Genomic DNA, 16,626 nt, shown 5'->3' on the forward strand with positions numbered 1-16,626 from the left:
AGTTATAGCTTTGATTTTCACAACATCCCCTGGAAACATGAGCTAGAAGTGTACTATGCATTATATGACGAAGTAATTCCTTTATTTTTAATTTTTAAACCTTCTACCTATTAATTGTATCAGGAACCCCTCATTCTTGTATTATGTGAAGGGCAAATAACACTTCTGTACTCAGCTTCTCTGCAATATTTGTGATTTTTATAGATCCCTGTCATATCCCCCGTGTCTCTTTTCTAAGAACAGTCTCGGTCTTTTTTAGGGATGATTGCTGGATGCCCATGTCATAGCCACCTCCTCCTCTTAAGCAGTTAAGATTTGACTCTGGTATCGAGTATTGAGAATATTTGCAAGAAAGTGAGCTGGAGATAATGCTCGTACTTTAACTCTGTCATTGCATATTTTCTTTTTAAGATCTCATTCAGTTCCTTCCAAATTTCAACAGCATCAGCAATAAAACAACTATTTCCTTGGATTTTGTTCAAAGCTACAGAAATTGTTTTTAAAGGTACTCAGCCTGTGTCAACATTTCTCTTTTAGCCCAATATTGAAAACTTTGGCTGTGATAGTGTCATCTATTCTTTCACGATTTTGTTCATAAACTATCATCAGATTAAGTCAATTCTTCATATAGTGCTCAAAATAATCATTTTTTGAGGAGTAACATTAATTCAAACCAAGAGGTTTGGTTTGAATCAGCTGTTGAGCGGAATAACTTGCGGGCCAGATTATGCTAATGTAGCGCGGGATATTTAAATCTACGCTTCAGTAGCAATTTCTATCGGCTACATTTGCATCCCTAGCTCAAACTAGGGAGCAAGTGTAGACATACCTCTACTGAATTCATTCACATGTCTTGTGGATGAGTTAGCTTGGTTCCTACCACTTTTTTCAGAGCAGCCTGGTGCAAAGTGGTTGTTATGGAAGTATTTTGCAATTTTAACAAAATTAGCCTTTATTTCTGGAACACTGAAGTCTTTGGCTAGGAGGTGAATCAAATGAGCACTAAAACTCTGTTATTAGCGTGGGACTCTCTCTTCTAATTTTTTTCTCTTCTTGGGTACATTTACAGCATTGCCTGTGGCCAAACTGTACTAGACATTTGAATTTTTTTCCCACAGTTATAACTTCTCTTTGTAAGTATTCTGCTCCATGTGCATTTTCAGTCTATCAATTTTTTCCGTAAGGAAGATATTTCCTTCATCTGTTGTCAAACCAACAAATTTAACAAGATCATTGTGGACATTGTTCCACCAATCAAGACTCAGGTTAACAATTTTATCCTCTAGACTTTTTGCATGCTGCTCAATTTCTCTTTCATATATTTTATCCACAATTGGCCTGCAGCATTTTCTCTGTTGGGTGGACTGTATCCTGGTCTTAAATGACTGAACAATGTTAATGAAGTATGGATTCCTCAATCATATGGAAAGGAGAGTTTGTTGCACAAACAAACCAGACAATTTTTTTCATCAATTATTTCTTTTTGTAACCTGCTGGTTCTTATCACAAACTTATCTATGGCTGTTTCTGGATGATGGAGACTTTTTCTTTGGTACAGGTTAGGGAAGTTAATGAGTAGTTGACTAGAGTATTGAATACTTGCTCAGCCCCTTCCTCCACCTCTGAGAGGCAGCAGGGGAGGGGGAATCAGAAGCTGGTGCTGGGGGGAGCCAGCTTAAAATAACAGTCTTTTACAGATCATTTTTTAAAAACATGACTTTGCTATATACTTTACTATGTGCTATGTAAGAAAAAGGGAATGTGAGGGGGGAAATGGTATGTCTGCATATTACAATTAGAATGTTGTAGAAGCATATTTTAGACATTGTTCCTTCTATTGTATCTTAACTGTGAAATACTGTATTCTTTGTGGCTTGTTGCTTTTTTAAACTGCATATTAGATTTAAATGTTCTGTGCTGTCTGTTGAGTTAATTTATTAGGTGGTGGTGGAAAACCAAAACCAAAAGTAGCGTGCTAAAGTCTGAAAGTTTGTTTCTCTGTCTCCATTTTAACTTTAGTTCTGTACTCCCCTCACAGTAGAAATATTCACTGATGGGTTAATGTGAAGATAGGTGACGTTAAACTGTGTTACAGTTCTTGTAGAAATCCCGTTAGGACATGTCTGAACAGCAGGGCTAATGCTGAAATAAGCTATGCAACGTGAGCTATGTCAATTGCATAGCTTACGTCAAAATAGTTTATTTCTGCTTTGGTACTCTCTACTCAGCAGAAAGACCAAGGTAAATCACTCTTCCTCCAACTTCCCTTACTGTTTATAAAATGAGGGTTGCTGGAGTTGGAGTAAGAAGTCCTCCAGCTTTGACATTATGTCAAAATAACTGCTTGCTGTGTAGTCGCGGACTATGTTATTTCGGAATAACACCAGTTATTCCAAAATAATGCTACTGTGTAGACATAGTGCACATTTATATCTACTTAATCTTAATTTTATTAGAAAAAATGTGCAGATATCTGATCACTAGTAACTCAATTAAGCAGAAACGAGGTAATTTTGACTCTCCAGACTCAATATTGAATCACAGTGGTGAATAGTTATTTATACTTCTAAGTCCAGTAGCTCAGGACTACCCAATAATATGAGTTAACTTTTGTCAGTGAAATCAGTGTATGGTGCCAAATAGCATATTTTACAAATGTAGCTTTTTTGACTTCTTCATATGCTAAAGCAGTTGTCAGTAATTTTGCCTCATAGTTTATAAGCATGCCTTCATTCAGTTTCTATTAGCTGTTACATCATGGAACCTGTTACTTTGAAATTACAGTATCTTTTGATTCTATGCTGTGTACTTGACAACATACATGTTGAAGGCTGACATTATTGTTTATGTGGATTACTTGTCTGAGTATTTAAGAAAATTATCTAATTATTTGAGTACTACAATTTATAAAGTCAGTTTTTTTGTAAAAGAAGAGATTAGATGAGGCAAAATTTTGAGTGTATTCCTTGAAACAACACAATTTAGGATTTGTTAGCCACACTCTTTTTCTTCATATTTTCACAGCAATGAAAAGGCAGGTGAAAGTGGAACAACATCTTCGAAATAATATACATATTTCTGGCTATCTGGTTACAAAAGTCAATATTCTGCTTTAGTATAACTTTTTTGTGTCATTCAGTGCCTGTTGAAAAGGGCCATAATCTGCCTAATGTACTTTTGTGATAGATGGCATAGGAGTATCTATTGTGATTTTTAAATCTTGAAGACTTGAAATAAGATGTGTATTTACTATAGGTAATGATACTGAATTGATATGGTATGTAGAAATTATGGGCCAGAGCCAAAGATTGCAGCAATGAATATATAAGATGCATGCTAATGAAGTGTTTTTAACTTGTATTTGAAAGAGTGGAAAGGGGTGTATCAAGAAAGCAGATGAAATGAGAAAGGAGGGGGCATACCTTATCTGATACTCTATATTGACATGTAACTGAATGCTGCTATTTGTATCTCCTCTGAATTTTACCTGCTAACCTGATGCTATTGACTGAATTTTTGAACATAAATTACATAATGTAGCACACTTTTAAATTGGCCTTTGAAAGTATGAAGTTGATTGTCTGAAGTATTACACTTTTTTATTTATGTATCTCTGCATACGTATACCGTGTTTAAACATTCTGCCTACAACTGTTTGCTGTTGGTTGCTGATCAATGGGAGATATTTGTTACAAAGTAGATAATGTAACTCAAACCAAAAGAGGGCTTAATTTTGATTTGAGAGAGAGTGCTGAACATAGATGTGTCGTGCTAAGATGGAAATGTATTTTTATAGAACTCCCAATGTAGTGAAATCTGAAACATGCCCCTTGGATTTCAGATCAATCATTAGAATTTCACTGATAGGCAATACACCGTTGTTATATAGGTTGAACCTCTCTAGTCCTGGCAACCACAGGATGAGACTGGTTCTGAACCAGAGAATTTGCCAAACCATGGGAGGTCAATATTGTGTAGCAGCATAACCAACAGTTCCATGCTTATTGGGCTCTTAGAGGACATTTGGGGTAAATTAGAGCTAAATAACAGCGCAGAATACTGAGAGCCAGGACTGGTGGCTGTAAACAAACTTTATGGGACTGTGGAAAACTTGTCTACACCCATGATAAGTGGACATCTAGCTAACTAAAATGATGCTGGACCATGGATGTTGCCAGACCAGAATGTGCCAGACTAGAGAGGTTCAACCTGTACCTTCTATATTTGTTTAATGCTCTTGTTTATTTAATTTTAACAGGTACCAAGTGGAAGATGAGTCCTCCCATTTGGATGAAATGCCATTAATGATGTCAGAAGAAGGCTTTGAAAATGATGAAAGTGATTACCATACTTTACCAAGAGCCAGAATTTCTCAGAGAAGGAGAGGCTTAGAGTGGTTTATCTGTGGTGGATGGAAATTCCTTTGTGCCAGGTTTGTTGCACGCTACTACTTGTTGTTTTTTGTTGTATAATAGAATAAATTAAATCTGTTTTATGCGAATGTCTAACATATAATATGAATATTATATTGTTTGTGCATATGTATTGGCACCTAATTGATACAGTGATTATATTAATGTGATAAATTACATCTATTGTACACCTTTGACCACTTCATCTGTTTTATGTCAATCCATTACTGCCACCCTGGAAATTAATATAACATTTAAAACGGCTACTGCTGTGAACCTTCATTTTGTTCTTAAATCAACTTGCCAGGGAAAAAATGTAATGCTTTCCTCTAAACAAGATTAACTTCCACACTAACACCTCTCAGGGGCAGTATTCAGTGCTGGTCCTCAATTCCAGTTAAAACTCTACCAGGGGAGAAGATGATAATATTTTCATCGATGTCTCTGAGAGTGTTAATACTCATTTATTAACAGTGAGTAATACCTAATATTTGACTGATGTTGGTGAAAAGAGAAAGTAACCCATGGATCATAAGCTAACATTTCAAATAATTCATGTCCCTGTAGTAAAGAGGGTAGAATTAGCTCTTGTTACTTTGCTGTTATTTATAAATGTCTGATGCTGAATTCTCTGTCAGTAAAATTTTCTGTCAGTAAATTACAGCATTATATTCATTCTGTACTATTACTTTGTTTTTGGTAAAACCCTTTTTCCCTGTGTGCAGTTTGCTATGTGAGGCAGATTCCTGTGTCTGTATGGTGACCTCATGAAGGCTCTGTATGGGTAATTCTTCAGACAGAATTGTAGCTATAAGAGCTAATTTCTAATGATGCTTTTGAACCATGCTAAATTTCCACTCACATTATCAAGATGAATAAAGTTTACATTCTAACTTTCTCTTATTTTAGCTGCTGCTGGGTAGTGGGCAGTCTTGGAGTTGGACGCAGAGAGAAGACTGGATAACTGGGTTGGGAAAGAGAGCCTGCTGCAGGCAAGGGGCCAGCACTGACTGTGATATGACTGTCAAATAGTTTGTGCAAATTGGTTAAAATAAGACTGTAAAAAGAACTGAACTCTGGTTGGAGGATTTGTAGGCCAGGTCATGAGAGTATCTTTGGCACTAGTTATAAGGAGACCTTACTTTGTAAAAGCACATTGTGCTGACCTTTGAAGTCTGAGTGAGTTGGTTTATTCTTTGTGACCTTCTTAAAGAAATTGTGGCTATAATATTTGTATTTCTTAGTATTGGTAGCCCTAACAAAGAGATCCTTGTTTACATCTTCAGAATTTGAATATTTATGGGAACTCACTGAGTGTTAGCACCTGGAATAATACCTAGTGCTTAAGAGTGCATACAAGCAATTGCCTCTGAGTAAGTGGTAAACCGGCAAACTACTAGATACCAAAAAACCCTTTAAAAAACAATGAATAGTTCTGCAGCACCTTAGAGACTAACAAAAAATGCAGATGGTATCATGAGCTTTCATGGGCACAACCCGCTTCTTTAGACAACTGGACTAAGGGGTCCAGGATATAAATAAATAGCAGAAAAAGAGAGGGGTTGGGGACAGAAAGAGAAGGAAAAAAATAGGGAAAAAATATTGTCAATTAGAGTGTCTGTGGTAAATGAGGCTGATAGAGTGGGCTATAAGTATCTGGTGCTTAGCTTTTCATGTCATTAGGGTGAGGAATGTAGCGACTTATCCAAGGTCAGGGCTTTGTTCAAACCTTGATGACATAAAAAGCTAAGCACTAGGTACTTGTGTGTCTCTCTCTCTCTCTCTCTCTCTCTCTCTCTCTCTCTCTCTCTCTCAAACATCCTCTCTCTGACATCAACTTCTTCAAGATAGGCCCTACAAAGAAAACAACAGAACTCTACTTGTCATCACCTACAACCCCCAATTTAAACCCCTCTAGTGCATTATCAACCGTCGACAACCTAGCCTGGAAAATGACCCCTCACTCTCTCGCAGGCCTTGGGAGACAGACCAATCCTTACCTTTAATCACCTAACCTCAAACAAATTCTTTCCAGCAATCTCACAACACACCTCCATCATACTCATCCAGGAACCTGCCCCTGCAATCAATTCCAGTGCCAACTCTATCCACACATCTATGCAAGTGACATCGTCACAGGACCTAACCACATAAACCACCACATCAAAGGCTCATATAATTGCACATCCACCAATGTGATCTGTGCCAGCAATGCCCCTTTGCCATTTATATTGGCCAAACTGGACAGTCTCTATGATGGATTAATGGACACAAATCAGGTATTCAGAAAGGTAAAGCACAGAAACCTGTTGGGGGACATTTTCACTTGCCCATGCACTCATTAATGGATCTCAAAGTTTCCATATTGTTACAAGCCAATTAAAAAAAACAACAAACAAACAGCTTGAAAGTGAATCTGCAGAACTTAATTTCATTTACAACGTTGACACCTAAAATAGAGGTTTAAAAAAGACCTTAACTGGATTACCCACTACATTCCACATCCTAATTACATAAAAAGCCAAACGCCTTAGAACCCACTCTAATTCACTATTCTTTTCCCACTTTTTTCTTCTTTCTTTTTCCTCCCCATCCCCTCTCTTTCTCTTCTTATTTGTCCCCTGGACACATTAAACTCCATTCATCTGAAGAAGTGGGATATGCCCACGAGAGCTCAGATACTATCTACAATTTTGGTTAGTCTATAAGGTGCTGCAGGACTATTCTTAGTTTAAGTTCTTACTATGTATGTGTATAATGCATAGCACAATGGGGCACTGATTTCATTTGGGTACTCTAGTGAGAGCATCTGCCACAGGGACCAAAACTGCTTACATAATTGTGAATTTGTGAGATCTAGCAATTCTGTAAAATTGTCACATAAGTTTGAGGTGGGTATAGGGAGCCCCAGTCAGAAGAAAGACCAAAACATTTATTTAAAAAAAAATCTCTGAATTTGGGGGCTTCACCTCATGAATTTTGAACTTCTTAACATTTAAACATTTTTGTATGTGAAAATGGTTGTCTTACTTGAAAGCGAGCAAAACCAATTCAGCCAAACTTTCAGAAAAATTACCATTCTAGCAAAGAACAAATGTGGAAGGTTTGACAAAGTTAAATGAACACAAACAAGTCGATGTGCTTTGTAAATCCTTGGGCAACCTTTAACTACAGTATAGGTGTTGCTAAGAGCTCTCTGGCCATAATAAAATACTGTACTTTTTTAGGACATTTGCCTCTTGTGAAGATGAATTTTTGCCATTCCCACTTGCAACACAATGCATTATTTATATAAGCTTTTTCCTGTAGACTGTAATGTAACAAACATAACTTTTGTATTCTATAAGTTGCTTATTTCTTTTTTCATAATGATGTTAAAAAGAAAACAGTGATATAGCAGCTGTTTTGTGCATGTAATCTCTTCCCCCTTAACTTAAAAATTCTCTTCAAGCTTGTGAAATTATAATGCACATAAATCAATACTCTTGAGTTCTTTGGGCTAGATTGATTTCTTTCTCATGAGATTTACATTCCACTTGTTATCAAAAAACACTTTGTCCCTATGAAAATGGTGCTATTGAATGGCATTTCCATATGAAGTGAAGGGGATATCAAATGCTCGGATTAATTTGGGCTCTAAGATGGCCTGTACACTTTCAATTAATCTGCAACGCATTTGTTATGCAGAAGCATGGGAAAATGCTGATCTTTTAAGAATGACATGACGACTGTGTTGCTTTTGGCCTGACTACTGAAGCTACCTGTAGAGTACAATAATTACAGTATGTTTTCTTTGGAGAAGTAGTTTCTGCTACTTAGAACCTAATAAGAAATAGGTAACCTTTGCAAACTCTGCAGCGCTCTTATGTTATCTTTCTATTTTGATAAAAGTGCTGTTTTGAAAAAGCTACTGACAGTTAAGCTTGTATAATGCAAAGAAAAGAAACTTGTTGCATTAGGGATATAGAGTTGGATTTTAGTTTTTGACAGAAGGACATTTAATACGTGAAATAGAAGAGAGCCTTTTTAACAATTATTGCTATTTTTAAATATAACATTTAGTGAATGCAGTGGGGAATTGTTTTATTTGTTCAGACAAAGCAGTATAATCTTATGAATTGGGTTTAAAAAATATTTAGTTAATGGACATATGCCACGAGACAGGAGTTTCATTTAGATATGTTTCTCGTAGTTTTTGTATTGCTACAACTGGGTTTGTACACTCGTATCTTTCTTTTTTTTTTAATGTTTGCCTAATTTTGTTGTTAAAATTTGTAGCCAGATGGTAAAACTCATAGCTAAGCCCTAGCCTAAAGAAAAGATTTCTGGTCTCTCTATAATGAGTTTATATCATGTAACATTTTTTTATTTAAAATTTTTGTTTTATATTTGGTCTCTCCTGAAGGCTGAAGTCTTTCAGTTTTTCAATCCTGGGAGTATGTTGGTATTTAGTATTTTAAGTCTTTACAGAAATCAAATAAACGAAAATACCAATATCAGGAACATCAGTACTATCAGTCTTTAAGTAAAGATCTTCATTGTAATCAATCAGGAATTTTGCCTAACAATAAATGGTATGATATTATCTGCAGATTATAAATAATCAAATACATTATTATTGGAAAATGACTTGACACAGTTGTGTCTGAATCCTTGATGAGATCTACTGCACAAAATTGATGATATAGGATGTTAATTTTAGCACTTAAATACAACATTTTTTCAGTGTTTGAATATTGTCAGGTTTTGACATACAGTAAATTTCTTCAAAGTTTTGATGGGCTCTGACATGCATAGAAATCTGAGTTTATGTACTCTTCAACTACTCTGCACTCATGATGGCAAGATGGACATCTTATAGTCTACACATGAACTGACAGAGATTCCTGCTGTGATTATAAATTGCACAGGGACTGATGATTTTTAGTCCCAAAGTAGTAAAACTCATTTGTTCCAGAAACATTTCAAAATGAAACTGGCAAAATCCATAATTATTTCCATCTGCTGAGACTTCCTTGCATCTGAAGGCTTAAAGCATGCTTATCTCTATGTGCCAATCAATACTTGTTATCAAAGGTATCTCAGTTGTTTCCCAGTCACAAACTTCATTCCTGTGTCTGTACTTTACAGCATTTACCAAGCTGATGGTCATTATGGTGACTGCCCTCAGCTATACTTTTTCCTATCATACAATACAGATAAATAGTTCGAGAGTTTTCTCCTGGTCAAATGCTCTGTAGCAAGACAAGGCATAATTCAGTTGCTTCATACTGATCATAGCAAAAAGCCTTTAAAATCTGAAGAAATTATACATATAGAATTGAGGTTGAACACCATATTAGGTATAGTGATTTTTATAGACTAACTTTGAAAATTGATTAATATAATACAAACTTGAGGGCCAGTTGAAAAACTCAATATTTTCATCTACTAATTTTAGAGGCTTATCTGGTCATCTTTCCGTGCACAAAATTACTGTTTGTCATAAAGTGTTCTCTTGGAATATAACAAAGCAAATTTCATATCCTGTAATTCTGGCAGTGATCCCTCAAGGTCAAGGATGATCTTTTGCATGTTTTATTTTTTATGGGTCCTTTGGTGACTGAGGAGTTTTTCTGTGGTCAGTGTAAGGTTACTTTCCTCAAAAGTCTTTGACAGCTTTTCCTATCTTTGGGTTAGTGTCTCTCAGTATGTATGTCAATGCCACGCCTCTTGATGTTTATCTTGACGGTGCCTTTAAAGTCTTTCTTTTGGTCTTCCTGTTTCTTGTCTCCTTTAGCGAGTTGGGAATACAGCATTTGTTTTGATAAGCATACATCAGGCATGCACACGCAGTTTCTGTACCACTTCAGCTTGTACAGGATAATCAGAGCCTCAACACTGAAGATGTTGGCCTTTGTGAGGACACTGGCATTATTGCAGAGATCCTACTGGCCACCCCCAACCTCAAACAAATTCTTTCCAGTAACTACGCAACACATCTCCATCATAATCATCTAGGAACCCATCCCTGCAATCACTGGACCCAACTGCATCAGCCACCAAATCAGAGGCTCATTTAACTGCACATCCAGTAATGTGATCTATGCCAGCAATGTCTCACTGCAATGTATAGTGTCCAAACTGGACAGTCTCTATGGGAAAGAGTTAATGGACACAAATCAAATATCTGAAAAGGCAATACACAAAAACCTGTTGGAGAACACTTTAATCTTCCTGGACACTCATTAATGGATCTCCAAGTCACCGTTTTGTTTCAGACCAATTCCACAAGCCAAATACACACAAAGAAGGGTTGGAACTTAACTTAATTCACAAGTTTAATTCTTACGCAGATGGTATGAACCAGGATATTGGCTGGCTCGCAGACTATCTTCCACATCTTAATGACCCAACCAACCAATGGAGGTGCTAATGGTTCTTATCAGCCTCTTGTAATTATTTGAACTATCTACTCACTCTCTCTCTTTTTCTTCTTTTTTGTCTCCTTTTTTTAATCTTCCTTCCTTCTGACCCCCCCCCCTCCCCCTCCCTCCCTTATTTATTCTTGGATCTGGGCTTCTAATACTCCTGTCATCTGAAGTGGGTTGTTCCCATGAAAGTTCATGATATCATCTACATGTTTGTTAGTCTTTAAGGTGTTACTAGGCTATTTGTTGTTTTTTAAGTTCACCCAATTTATGTCGAGGATCTTCTGAAGAAGTGCAGGTGCTGGCATTCCAGGGTTTTTCAGATATTTTCTATAGGTTACCTAAGTTCCATAGTCATAAAGGAGAGTTGGGATTACCACATCTTTATACATTAAAAGTTTAGTGTGTGTTCTGATGTCATGATTATTGAACATCTGGTGGAACTGTCTTCCACACAGGTGACACACTGGATTCTGTGATGAATTTTTTACATCTATGTCTGCCGTCAATAAGAGATGGTTTTTGAGATAGGCAAAGTAGTTTACATTTTATACTACTTCTCTCAGCATAGATCTTCCTTGTTGGGTCTGATGATTGACCAGGAGCTATTTGGTGGAGAATTTTGGGTTGCCTATGTTTAAAGCTAGCCTTAGGTTTCTGTAGGCTTCAGAGAAGCAGTTAAGGTCTGTTTCGTAAATCCTCCTTTGACTACAGCACAAGCATCTGTGTAATGGAGTTTGGTTATTATTGACAATGTTATTTTAATTGTGGCATGGAGACGAGAAAGTTTGAAGAAGTTGCTGTCAGTCTGATATTGGATGGTAGACGATCTTGTGTTCTGGCACCCACCCTTTTCTCCATTTTCTTAGCACCTATGAAAACATTAACACAACTTGTTTTATGCCTGTTTGGATGACAAAGTGTTAGAGGTTGAGCCACTGCTCAGGATGGAGGAGTTCTTACAATGATGATAAATTTGTTGGGGCAGCCAACCTTTGACGTGACAGTGGGACTGTGTTATACTTTGATCTTATGCATTTCTTTGCAAAATGTGTTCTGCAAAGAAAATTGGTTCATTTATCCATCCTAACTGTTTCTGGAAAACTATAAGGAACAAATGGATAGTGTTTGATCAGAAAGCAAAACATTTGTCCCTTTCCACTAGCATGGAAATAGTAAATATGGTGGATTTATCATCTTAATCTTTTATCCTTCACTAGTGAAGTCTGCTGAATTTAAGTCACGGTAATATACTTACCTATAAACTCATCAGCTGTACAACGTCTTTTTAAATAATTTGGAAATGTGAGGGTGATACACTAATAGCAAATCTTATAAGTCAGTTTTTTGTCAGGTTATTTATATTGTTTTTTTTTTTTAAATAGAAAAATGGATAAAAGGGATGGAAGGGGAAGAAAAGAATGGCTGTGAAGGGAAAGGAGAGACATCTCAGCTACTACCCACTGGAGGTTAATCAAAGATGTCTAAAAATATTAAAGCAAATTTTTTAAAATTTTTAAAAATTTTTAAAATTTGCTTTAACACAGTGCTGGTACTAACAGTGAATTATATATGCATGCAAAAACAGAAGGCAAGAAAAATAACTGAGCAAGTTACTTCTACTGTAGATAGGGTGACTTTTTCAGATATCTGGTCTTGGCTGTGTTCTACATCTGTGTCGTCTTTACACTGTTGGTGTTGGTTACTCTCTTTTACGCCCTATTCTGTAACTTTGCCTGGACTCAGTTACCAATGTACCTCATTTCTGTACCTTGCACATAAGGCACATTAACTCATCTAAACTAATGCATTTTGCTTTCCCTATTAAAAGTTACTTTTATTTGCCTACTTCTGTCATCCGTTCTCTGCTGTTAATCCCACTAGTTCCATCCAGTTGTTTTTATCTTACTGGTCTGTTTTTGTATCCTTTGTTTTTTTCTTGTTAGTTTGTCTCAGGGAGAGGGATGAATGGCACCTAAAACAAACATTTCCCTTTCAGTATTCTGTTTCACTCTGTTAGTTACACAGACGAAGGCTTTGCAAAGTGGGGTCATGTCGACACTGGCAGATATAAAGTGGTGGCAGTTACAGTGCCACTCTTAGAGCATAGCAGTGACAGCGCTGTTGTGTGTCATCTGCCAGTACAGTAGCGTGACCACACTTGCAGCATTTCCAGCACCTTTCAGAGCAGTGTATTCTGGGCAGTTATCCCACAGAACACCTCTTCCTCTTTTGCCACAGAGATTTGTGATAAAGTTGAGGGGAGACGTGGGGCATCCTGGGTCCTGTCCAAATGCCCCATAGTCCATTGCTTTGCATCCCAGAAACCCCTGCACTTCCATCCACATTCAGTGCCAATGACTTCTGTGCTGCATGCTCTGCTGCCTTAGTGTGTGGAAATGTAACTGCAGCTCTTGATTAAGGATGTTAAGGAGCAGTTATTTCACTAATCGTGTAGTTCGTACACTTTGTATAAGGGGAACTTCTTTCCAGACCTTCAGTGGGAGTAGCTGCTGGAGCTGGTGTGAGCTGGGACTGAGCAGTCCCAGCTTATGCTGGCTCTGGACTGTGGTGGCTCTGCATTTTAAATGTTGTAAGAGCCATTGGGCTCTTACTACATTTAAAATTCAAAGCCGCAGTGAGGAGGGCTCCCAGAGCAGCCTCTGTTCATGGTGGCCGGGGGCTGAGCTCACCCCCATCCTGAGGCACAAGGACATACGAATGAGGGTCCTGCTGGTAGAGAAGTACATGACGATTGCACTGTGTGAACTGGCTACTCCAGACAGATTTCACTCGGTTGCCAATTAATTTTGAGTGGGAAAGTGTACTGTTGGACTCGTGTTATGGAAGTATACAGGGCCCTCAATTGCACATGAAAGACTGTGATTCTGGGCAATGAGCATGAACTTGGTTTGCTCAGGTGGGCTTCCCAAACTATGGTCGGACGATAGATGACATGTGCATTCCAATTCTGGCACTAGACCACCTATCCTCAAAGTATATTAACTACAAGGGGTATTTCTCCATGGTTCTGCAGGTGCTTGTGAATCACTGTGGACATTTCATGGACATTAATGCTGGCATGTCCAGAAAAGTGCATTATGCTCGCAGAACCCTGGCCCATCGTTCATGAGGCTGCAAGCAGGGACTTCCTTCACAGAAAAGAGGATCACTGTGGAGGAAGTGGAAATGTCCATTGTAATCCTTGAAAACCCTGCCTACTTAATGCTTTGGCTCATGAAACCATACACAGGGAGTCTTAACAGCAGCAAGGAGCAATTCAATAATAGGCTAAGCAGGTGCAGAATGATTGTGGAGTGTACTTTTGACCATTTGAAAGTCCACTGGCATTGTTTATATGGGCAGCTGGACCTGGCTGATAACATGCCTATGGTTATCACTGCATGCTGTATCCTCCATAATATTTGCGAAGGGAGGGGTGAAAGTTTCACTCAGGGCTAGACTGCTGAGGTGTAGCACCTTGAAGCCAGTTTGAACAGCTGAGACCAAGGCTATTAGGGAGTACAGTGTGGGACTGTAATGACTGGGATGCCTCAAGGCAGCAATTTGATGCTGGAAGTCAGTAAAACTTGTAGCCATGCATGGGAGTGGAGAGTCTGTGTTGGTAGGTTGGTCTGTGAGCTGCACTTACCATTACCGGGACCTTAGCTGCTTTGGGGTACACTTGCCTGCTTGCTTTTATGTAAAGGAAAAAAGATTTTTTGAAATACACGGATTTCATTTATTAAACGCAGAAAATGGACATACATGAAGCATGAAACATCTGCACTGTTCTCGTTCAGTAGAGTACCATCATCAATGGTAGCATGCTTGGCGATGTTCCCTGTGTGCTGTGCCTTTGTGCAGCCATTCAGGAGAGATTCAAATGTTGCCGAACAGAGCACTCGCAGCTAGGTTTTGTTTTTAATCTGCTGGTGCACATTCTCACAAACATTTATTCTGCACATGAATGAAAAAAATCTGCACAAGAATGGAAAAGATTAGAGGGAATCTATTTTTTGTCCTAAGCAGATGCAATAAATCAAAAGCTGTTGGATTGATTGCCGTAGCGTCGATCTACTGTGTCGTGTAGATAAGGCCAAATCGATAAGGTAATCCCTAGTATTGAGTCTCAGAGCAGAGTGTGTGTGTGGTGTGTGTGTGTGTGTGTATTTTATTCATATTCGCGCGTGTGTGTGTGTGTGTGTGTGTGTGTGTGTGTGTGTGTGTGTGTGTAAATAAAAAAAATAAAATGGAATGCTGCCCTGACCTGCCTCGGTTCTTTGCCACAGAGAACATTAGGATCCTTCCTACTTTATTACTTAGCAAATCTTCTCCTTCACAGTGCTTAGTTTAGTCTAACCTTGTTGAGCACCTTTTTAGGAAACAGGACCCCCCCCCCCCCCGGCCTTGAAAGTTGTGTCCCTCCTGCCTTTCGTTTCATCCAGAATGAGATGCTTAAGTGCAATGTTGAATGAAGCCAATAATCCCACCACCAAGGTTAGAAGATCATACCTTGGACCTTCATGCTACCTTTTTTGTGTAGGACCTCACTATCAACAGACTCTTTCCCACTCCTTTTAAATCAGGAGAGAAACCTAACCAGCCTCCTCCCACTCCATTAGCTCATCTGCCCTCTCTGCAGTTCCCTCCAGGGGAAGAACTCACTATTGGGATCAGGGGATAGCAAATGTTGTGGCCTGAAACTAGGTTTTGAATTGGGTTCTACTAACTATAGATTTAAAAAAAAAAATTACCACAGTTATTCTCTCTCAGATTTTTTTAATTAGCATGTTTTATAATTATGGAGGTTCTAGCTACGTCCCTGTATGATTGATTGGTACGTGCAGCATACTCTCTGCTGTCACTCCTGCCTTGGCTACTTTTTGTCAGTTGCACAGTATTGCCAGGAATCCAAGACAGGAGCTGAAAGGAGCCCTTAGAACTCAGAGACATTGGGACTCTGGAACTGGGGGACAGGACCTTCCCCTTCCTCACATTCATACAGGGCTGATTTCATTGACACAGCTCTCTAAACTAATAAAGGAATTGAGAATTAGATGTCAGGCTTACTAGTGCACATTGTGAGTTTGTTCCACTTTCAAATATTTAGAAAGATAACAAAACTCTTTTGGAGTTTTTTAATATTAATGTCTGGAGTTTTTACTTAAAAAAATCTATGGAAACTGCCAAAAAAAACCCTCCGTTAAATTACTTGTACTTGCAACTTTAGTTCCATTTTAAGTATAAAACACATTACAGGGATATTGTAAGGCTCCCAAACCTAATACATGTTGAACCTCTCTCAGGACCACAGATGTTGCTGGACCAGAGAGCCGTGGACAAAGGCTGGGACCCCCCACAGACAGTGGCAGCCACCATGCAGCAGCCTCTGTCCGTGGTGCTCTGGGCTGGCTGCAGGCAGAGGCTGCTTTGGGGCAGCCTCTCCCCTTTCCTACCAGCAGCTGTGTCCTCAGGAGCTTAGACTCCCTTCTCCTTCCCCCTGCAGACAGGGACTGCTGTCACCCTGCACTGCTGTATCAGACGTGGCAGCGTGGGATGGCAGGCAGCTGGTCCGCGAGGGAAACCAGCTTTTAAACTGGCTCCCCTTGTGGACTTGCTCCTGCCTGGCACCCTGCACTGCTGCCTCTGATAGAAAGGCAGCAGCATGGGATGGCACGGAGCTCCCTGAGAGTGGGGGCCAGATTGCACTGGCTGCCGGCCCCACCCTGGGGACTACAGTATAGTTGACAAACCACAAATTAATGTGGTTGGTCAACTATTCAATTAACCGATAGCTAACA

General features: G+C 38.7%; 1 protein-coding gene across 3 annotated transcripts in view; it reads left to right on the top strand.

Moving 5' to 3' along the window:
* The window catches only part of ATP9B (ATPase phospholipid transporting 9B), a 313,712-nt gene that overhangs the window by 20,999 nt on the left and 276,087 nt on the right, over window positions 1-16,626 (top strand). For all 3 annotated transcript variants that reach the window (XM_006128867.5, XM_075921103.2, XM_006128868.5), the window contains exon 2: window positions 4,259-4,432. In XM_006128867.5, coding sequence (XP_006128929.1) covers window positions 4,259-4,432 — 174 coding nt within the window. The remainder of the gene's footprint in view (window positions 1-4,258; window positions 4,433-16,626) is intronic.

This window comes from Pelodiscus sinensis, chromosome 2 (genome assembly GCF_052426305.1).
Source record: "Pelodiscus sinensis isolate ZL-2025 chromosome 2, ASM5242630v1, whole genome shotgun sequence".
Lineage (NCBI taxonomy): Eukaryota > Metazoa > Chordata > Testudines > Trionychidae > Pelodiscus > Pelodiscus sinensis.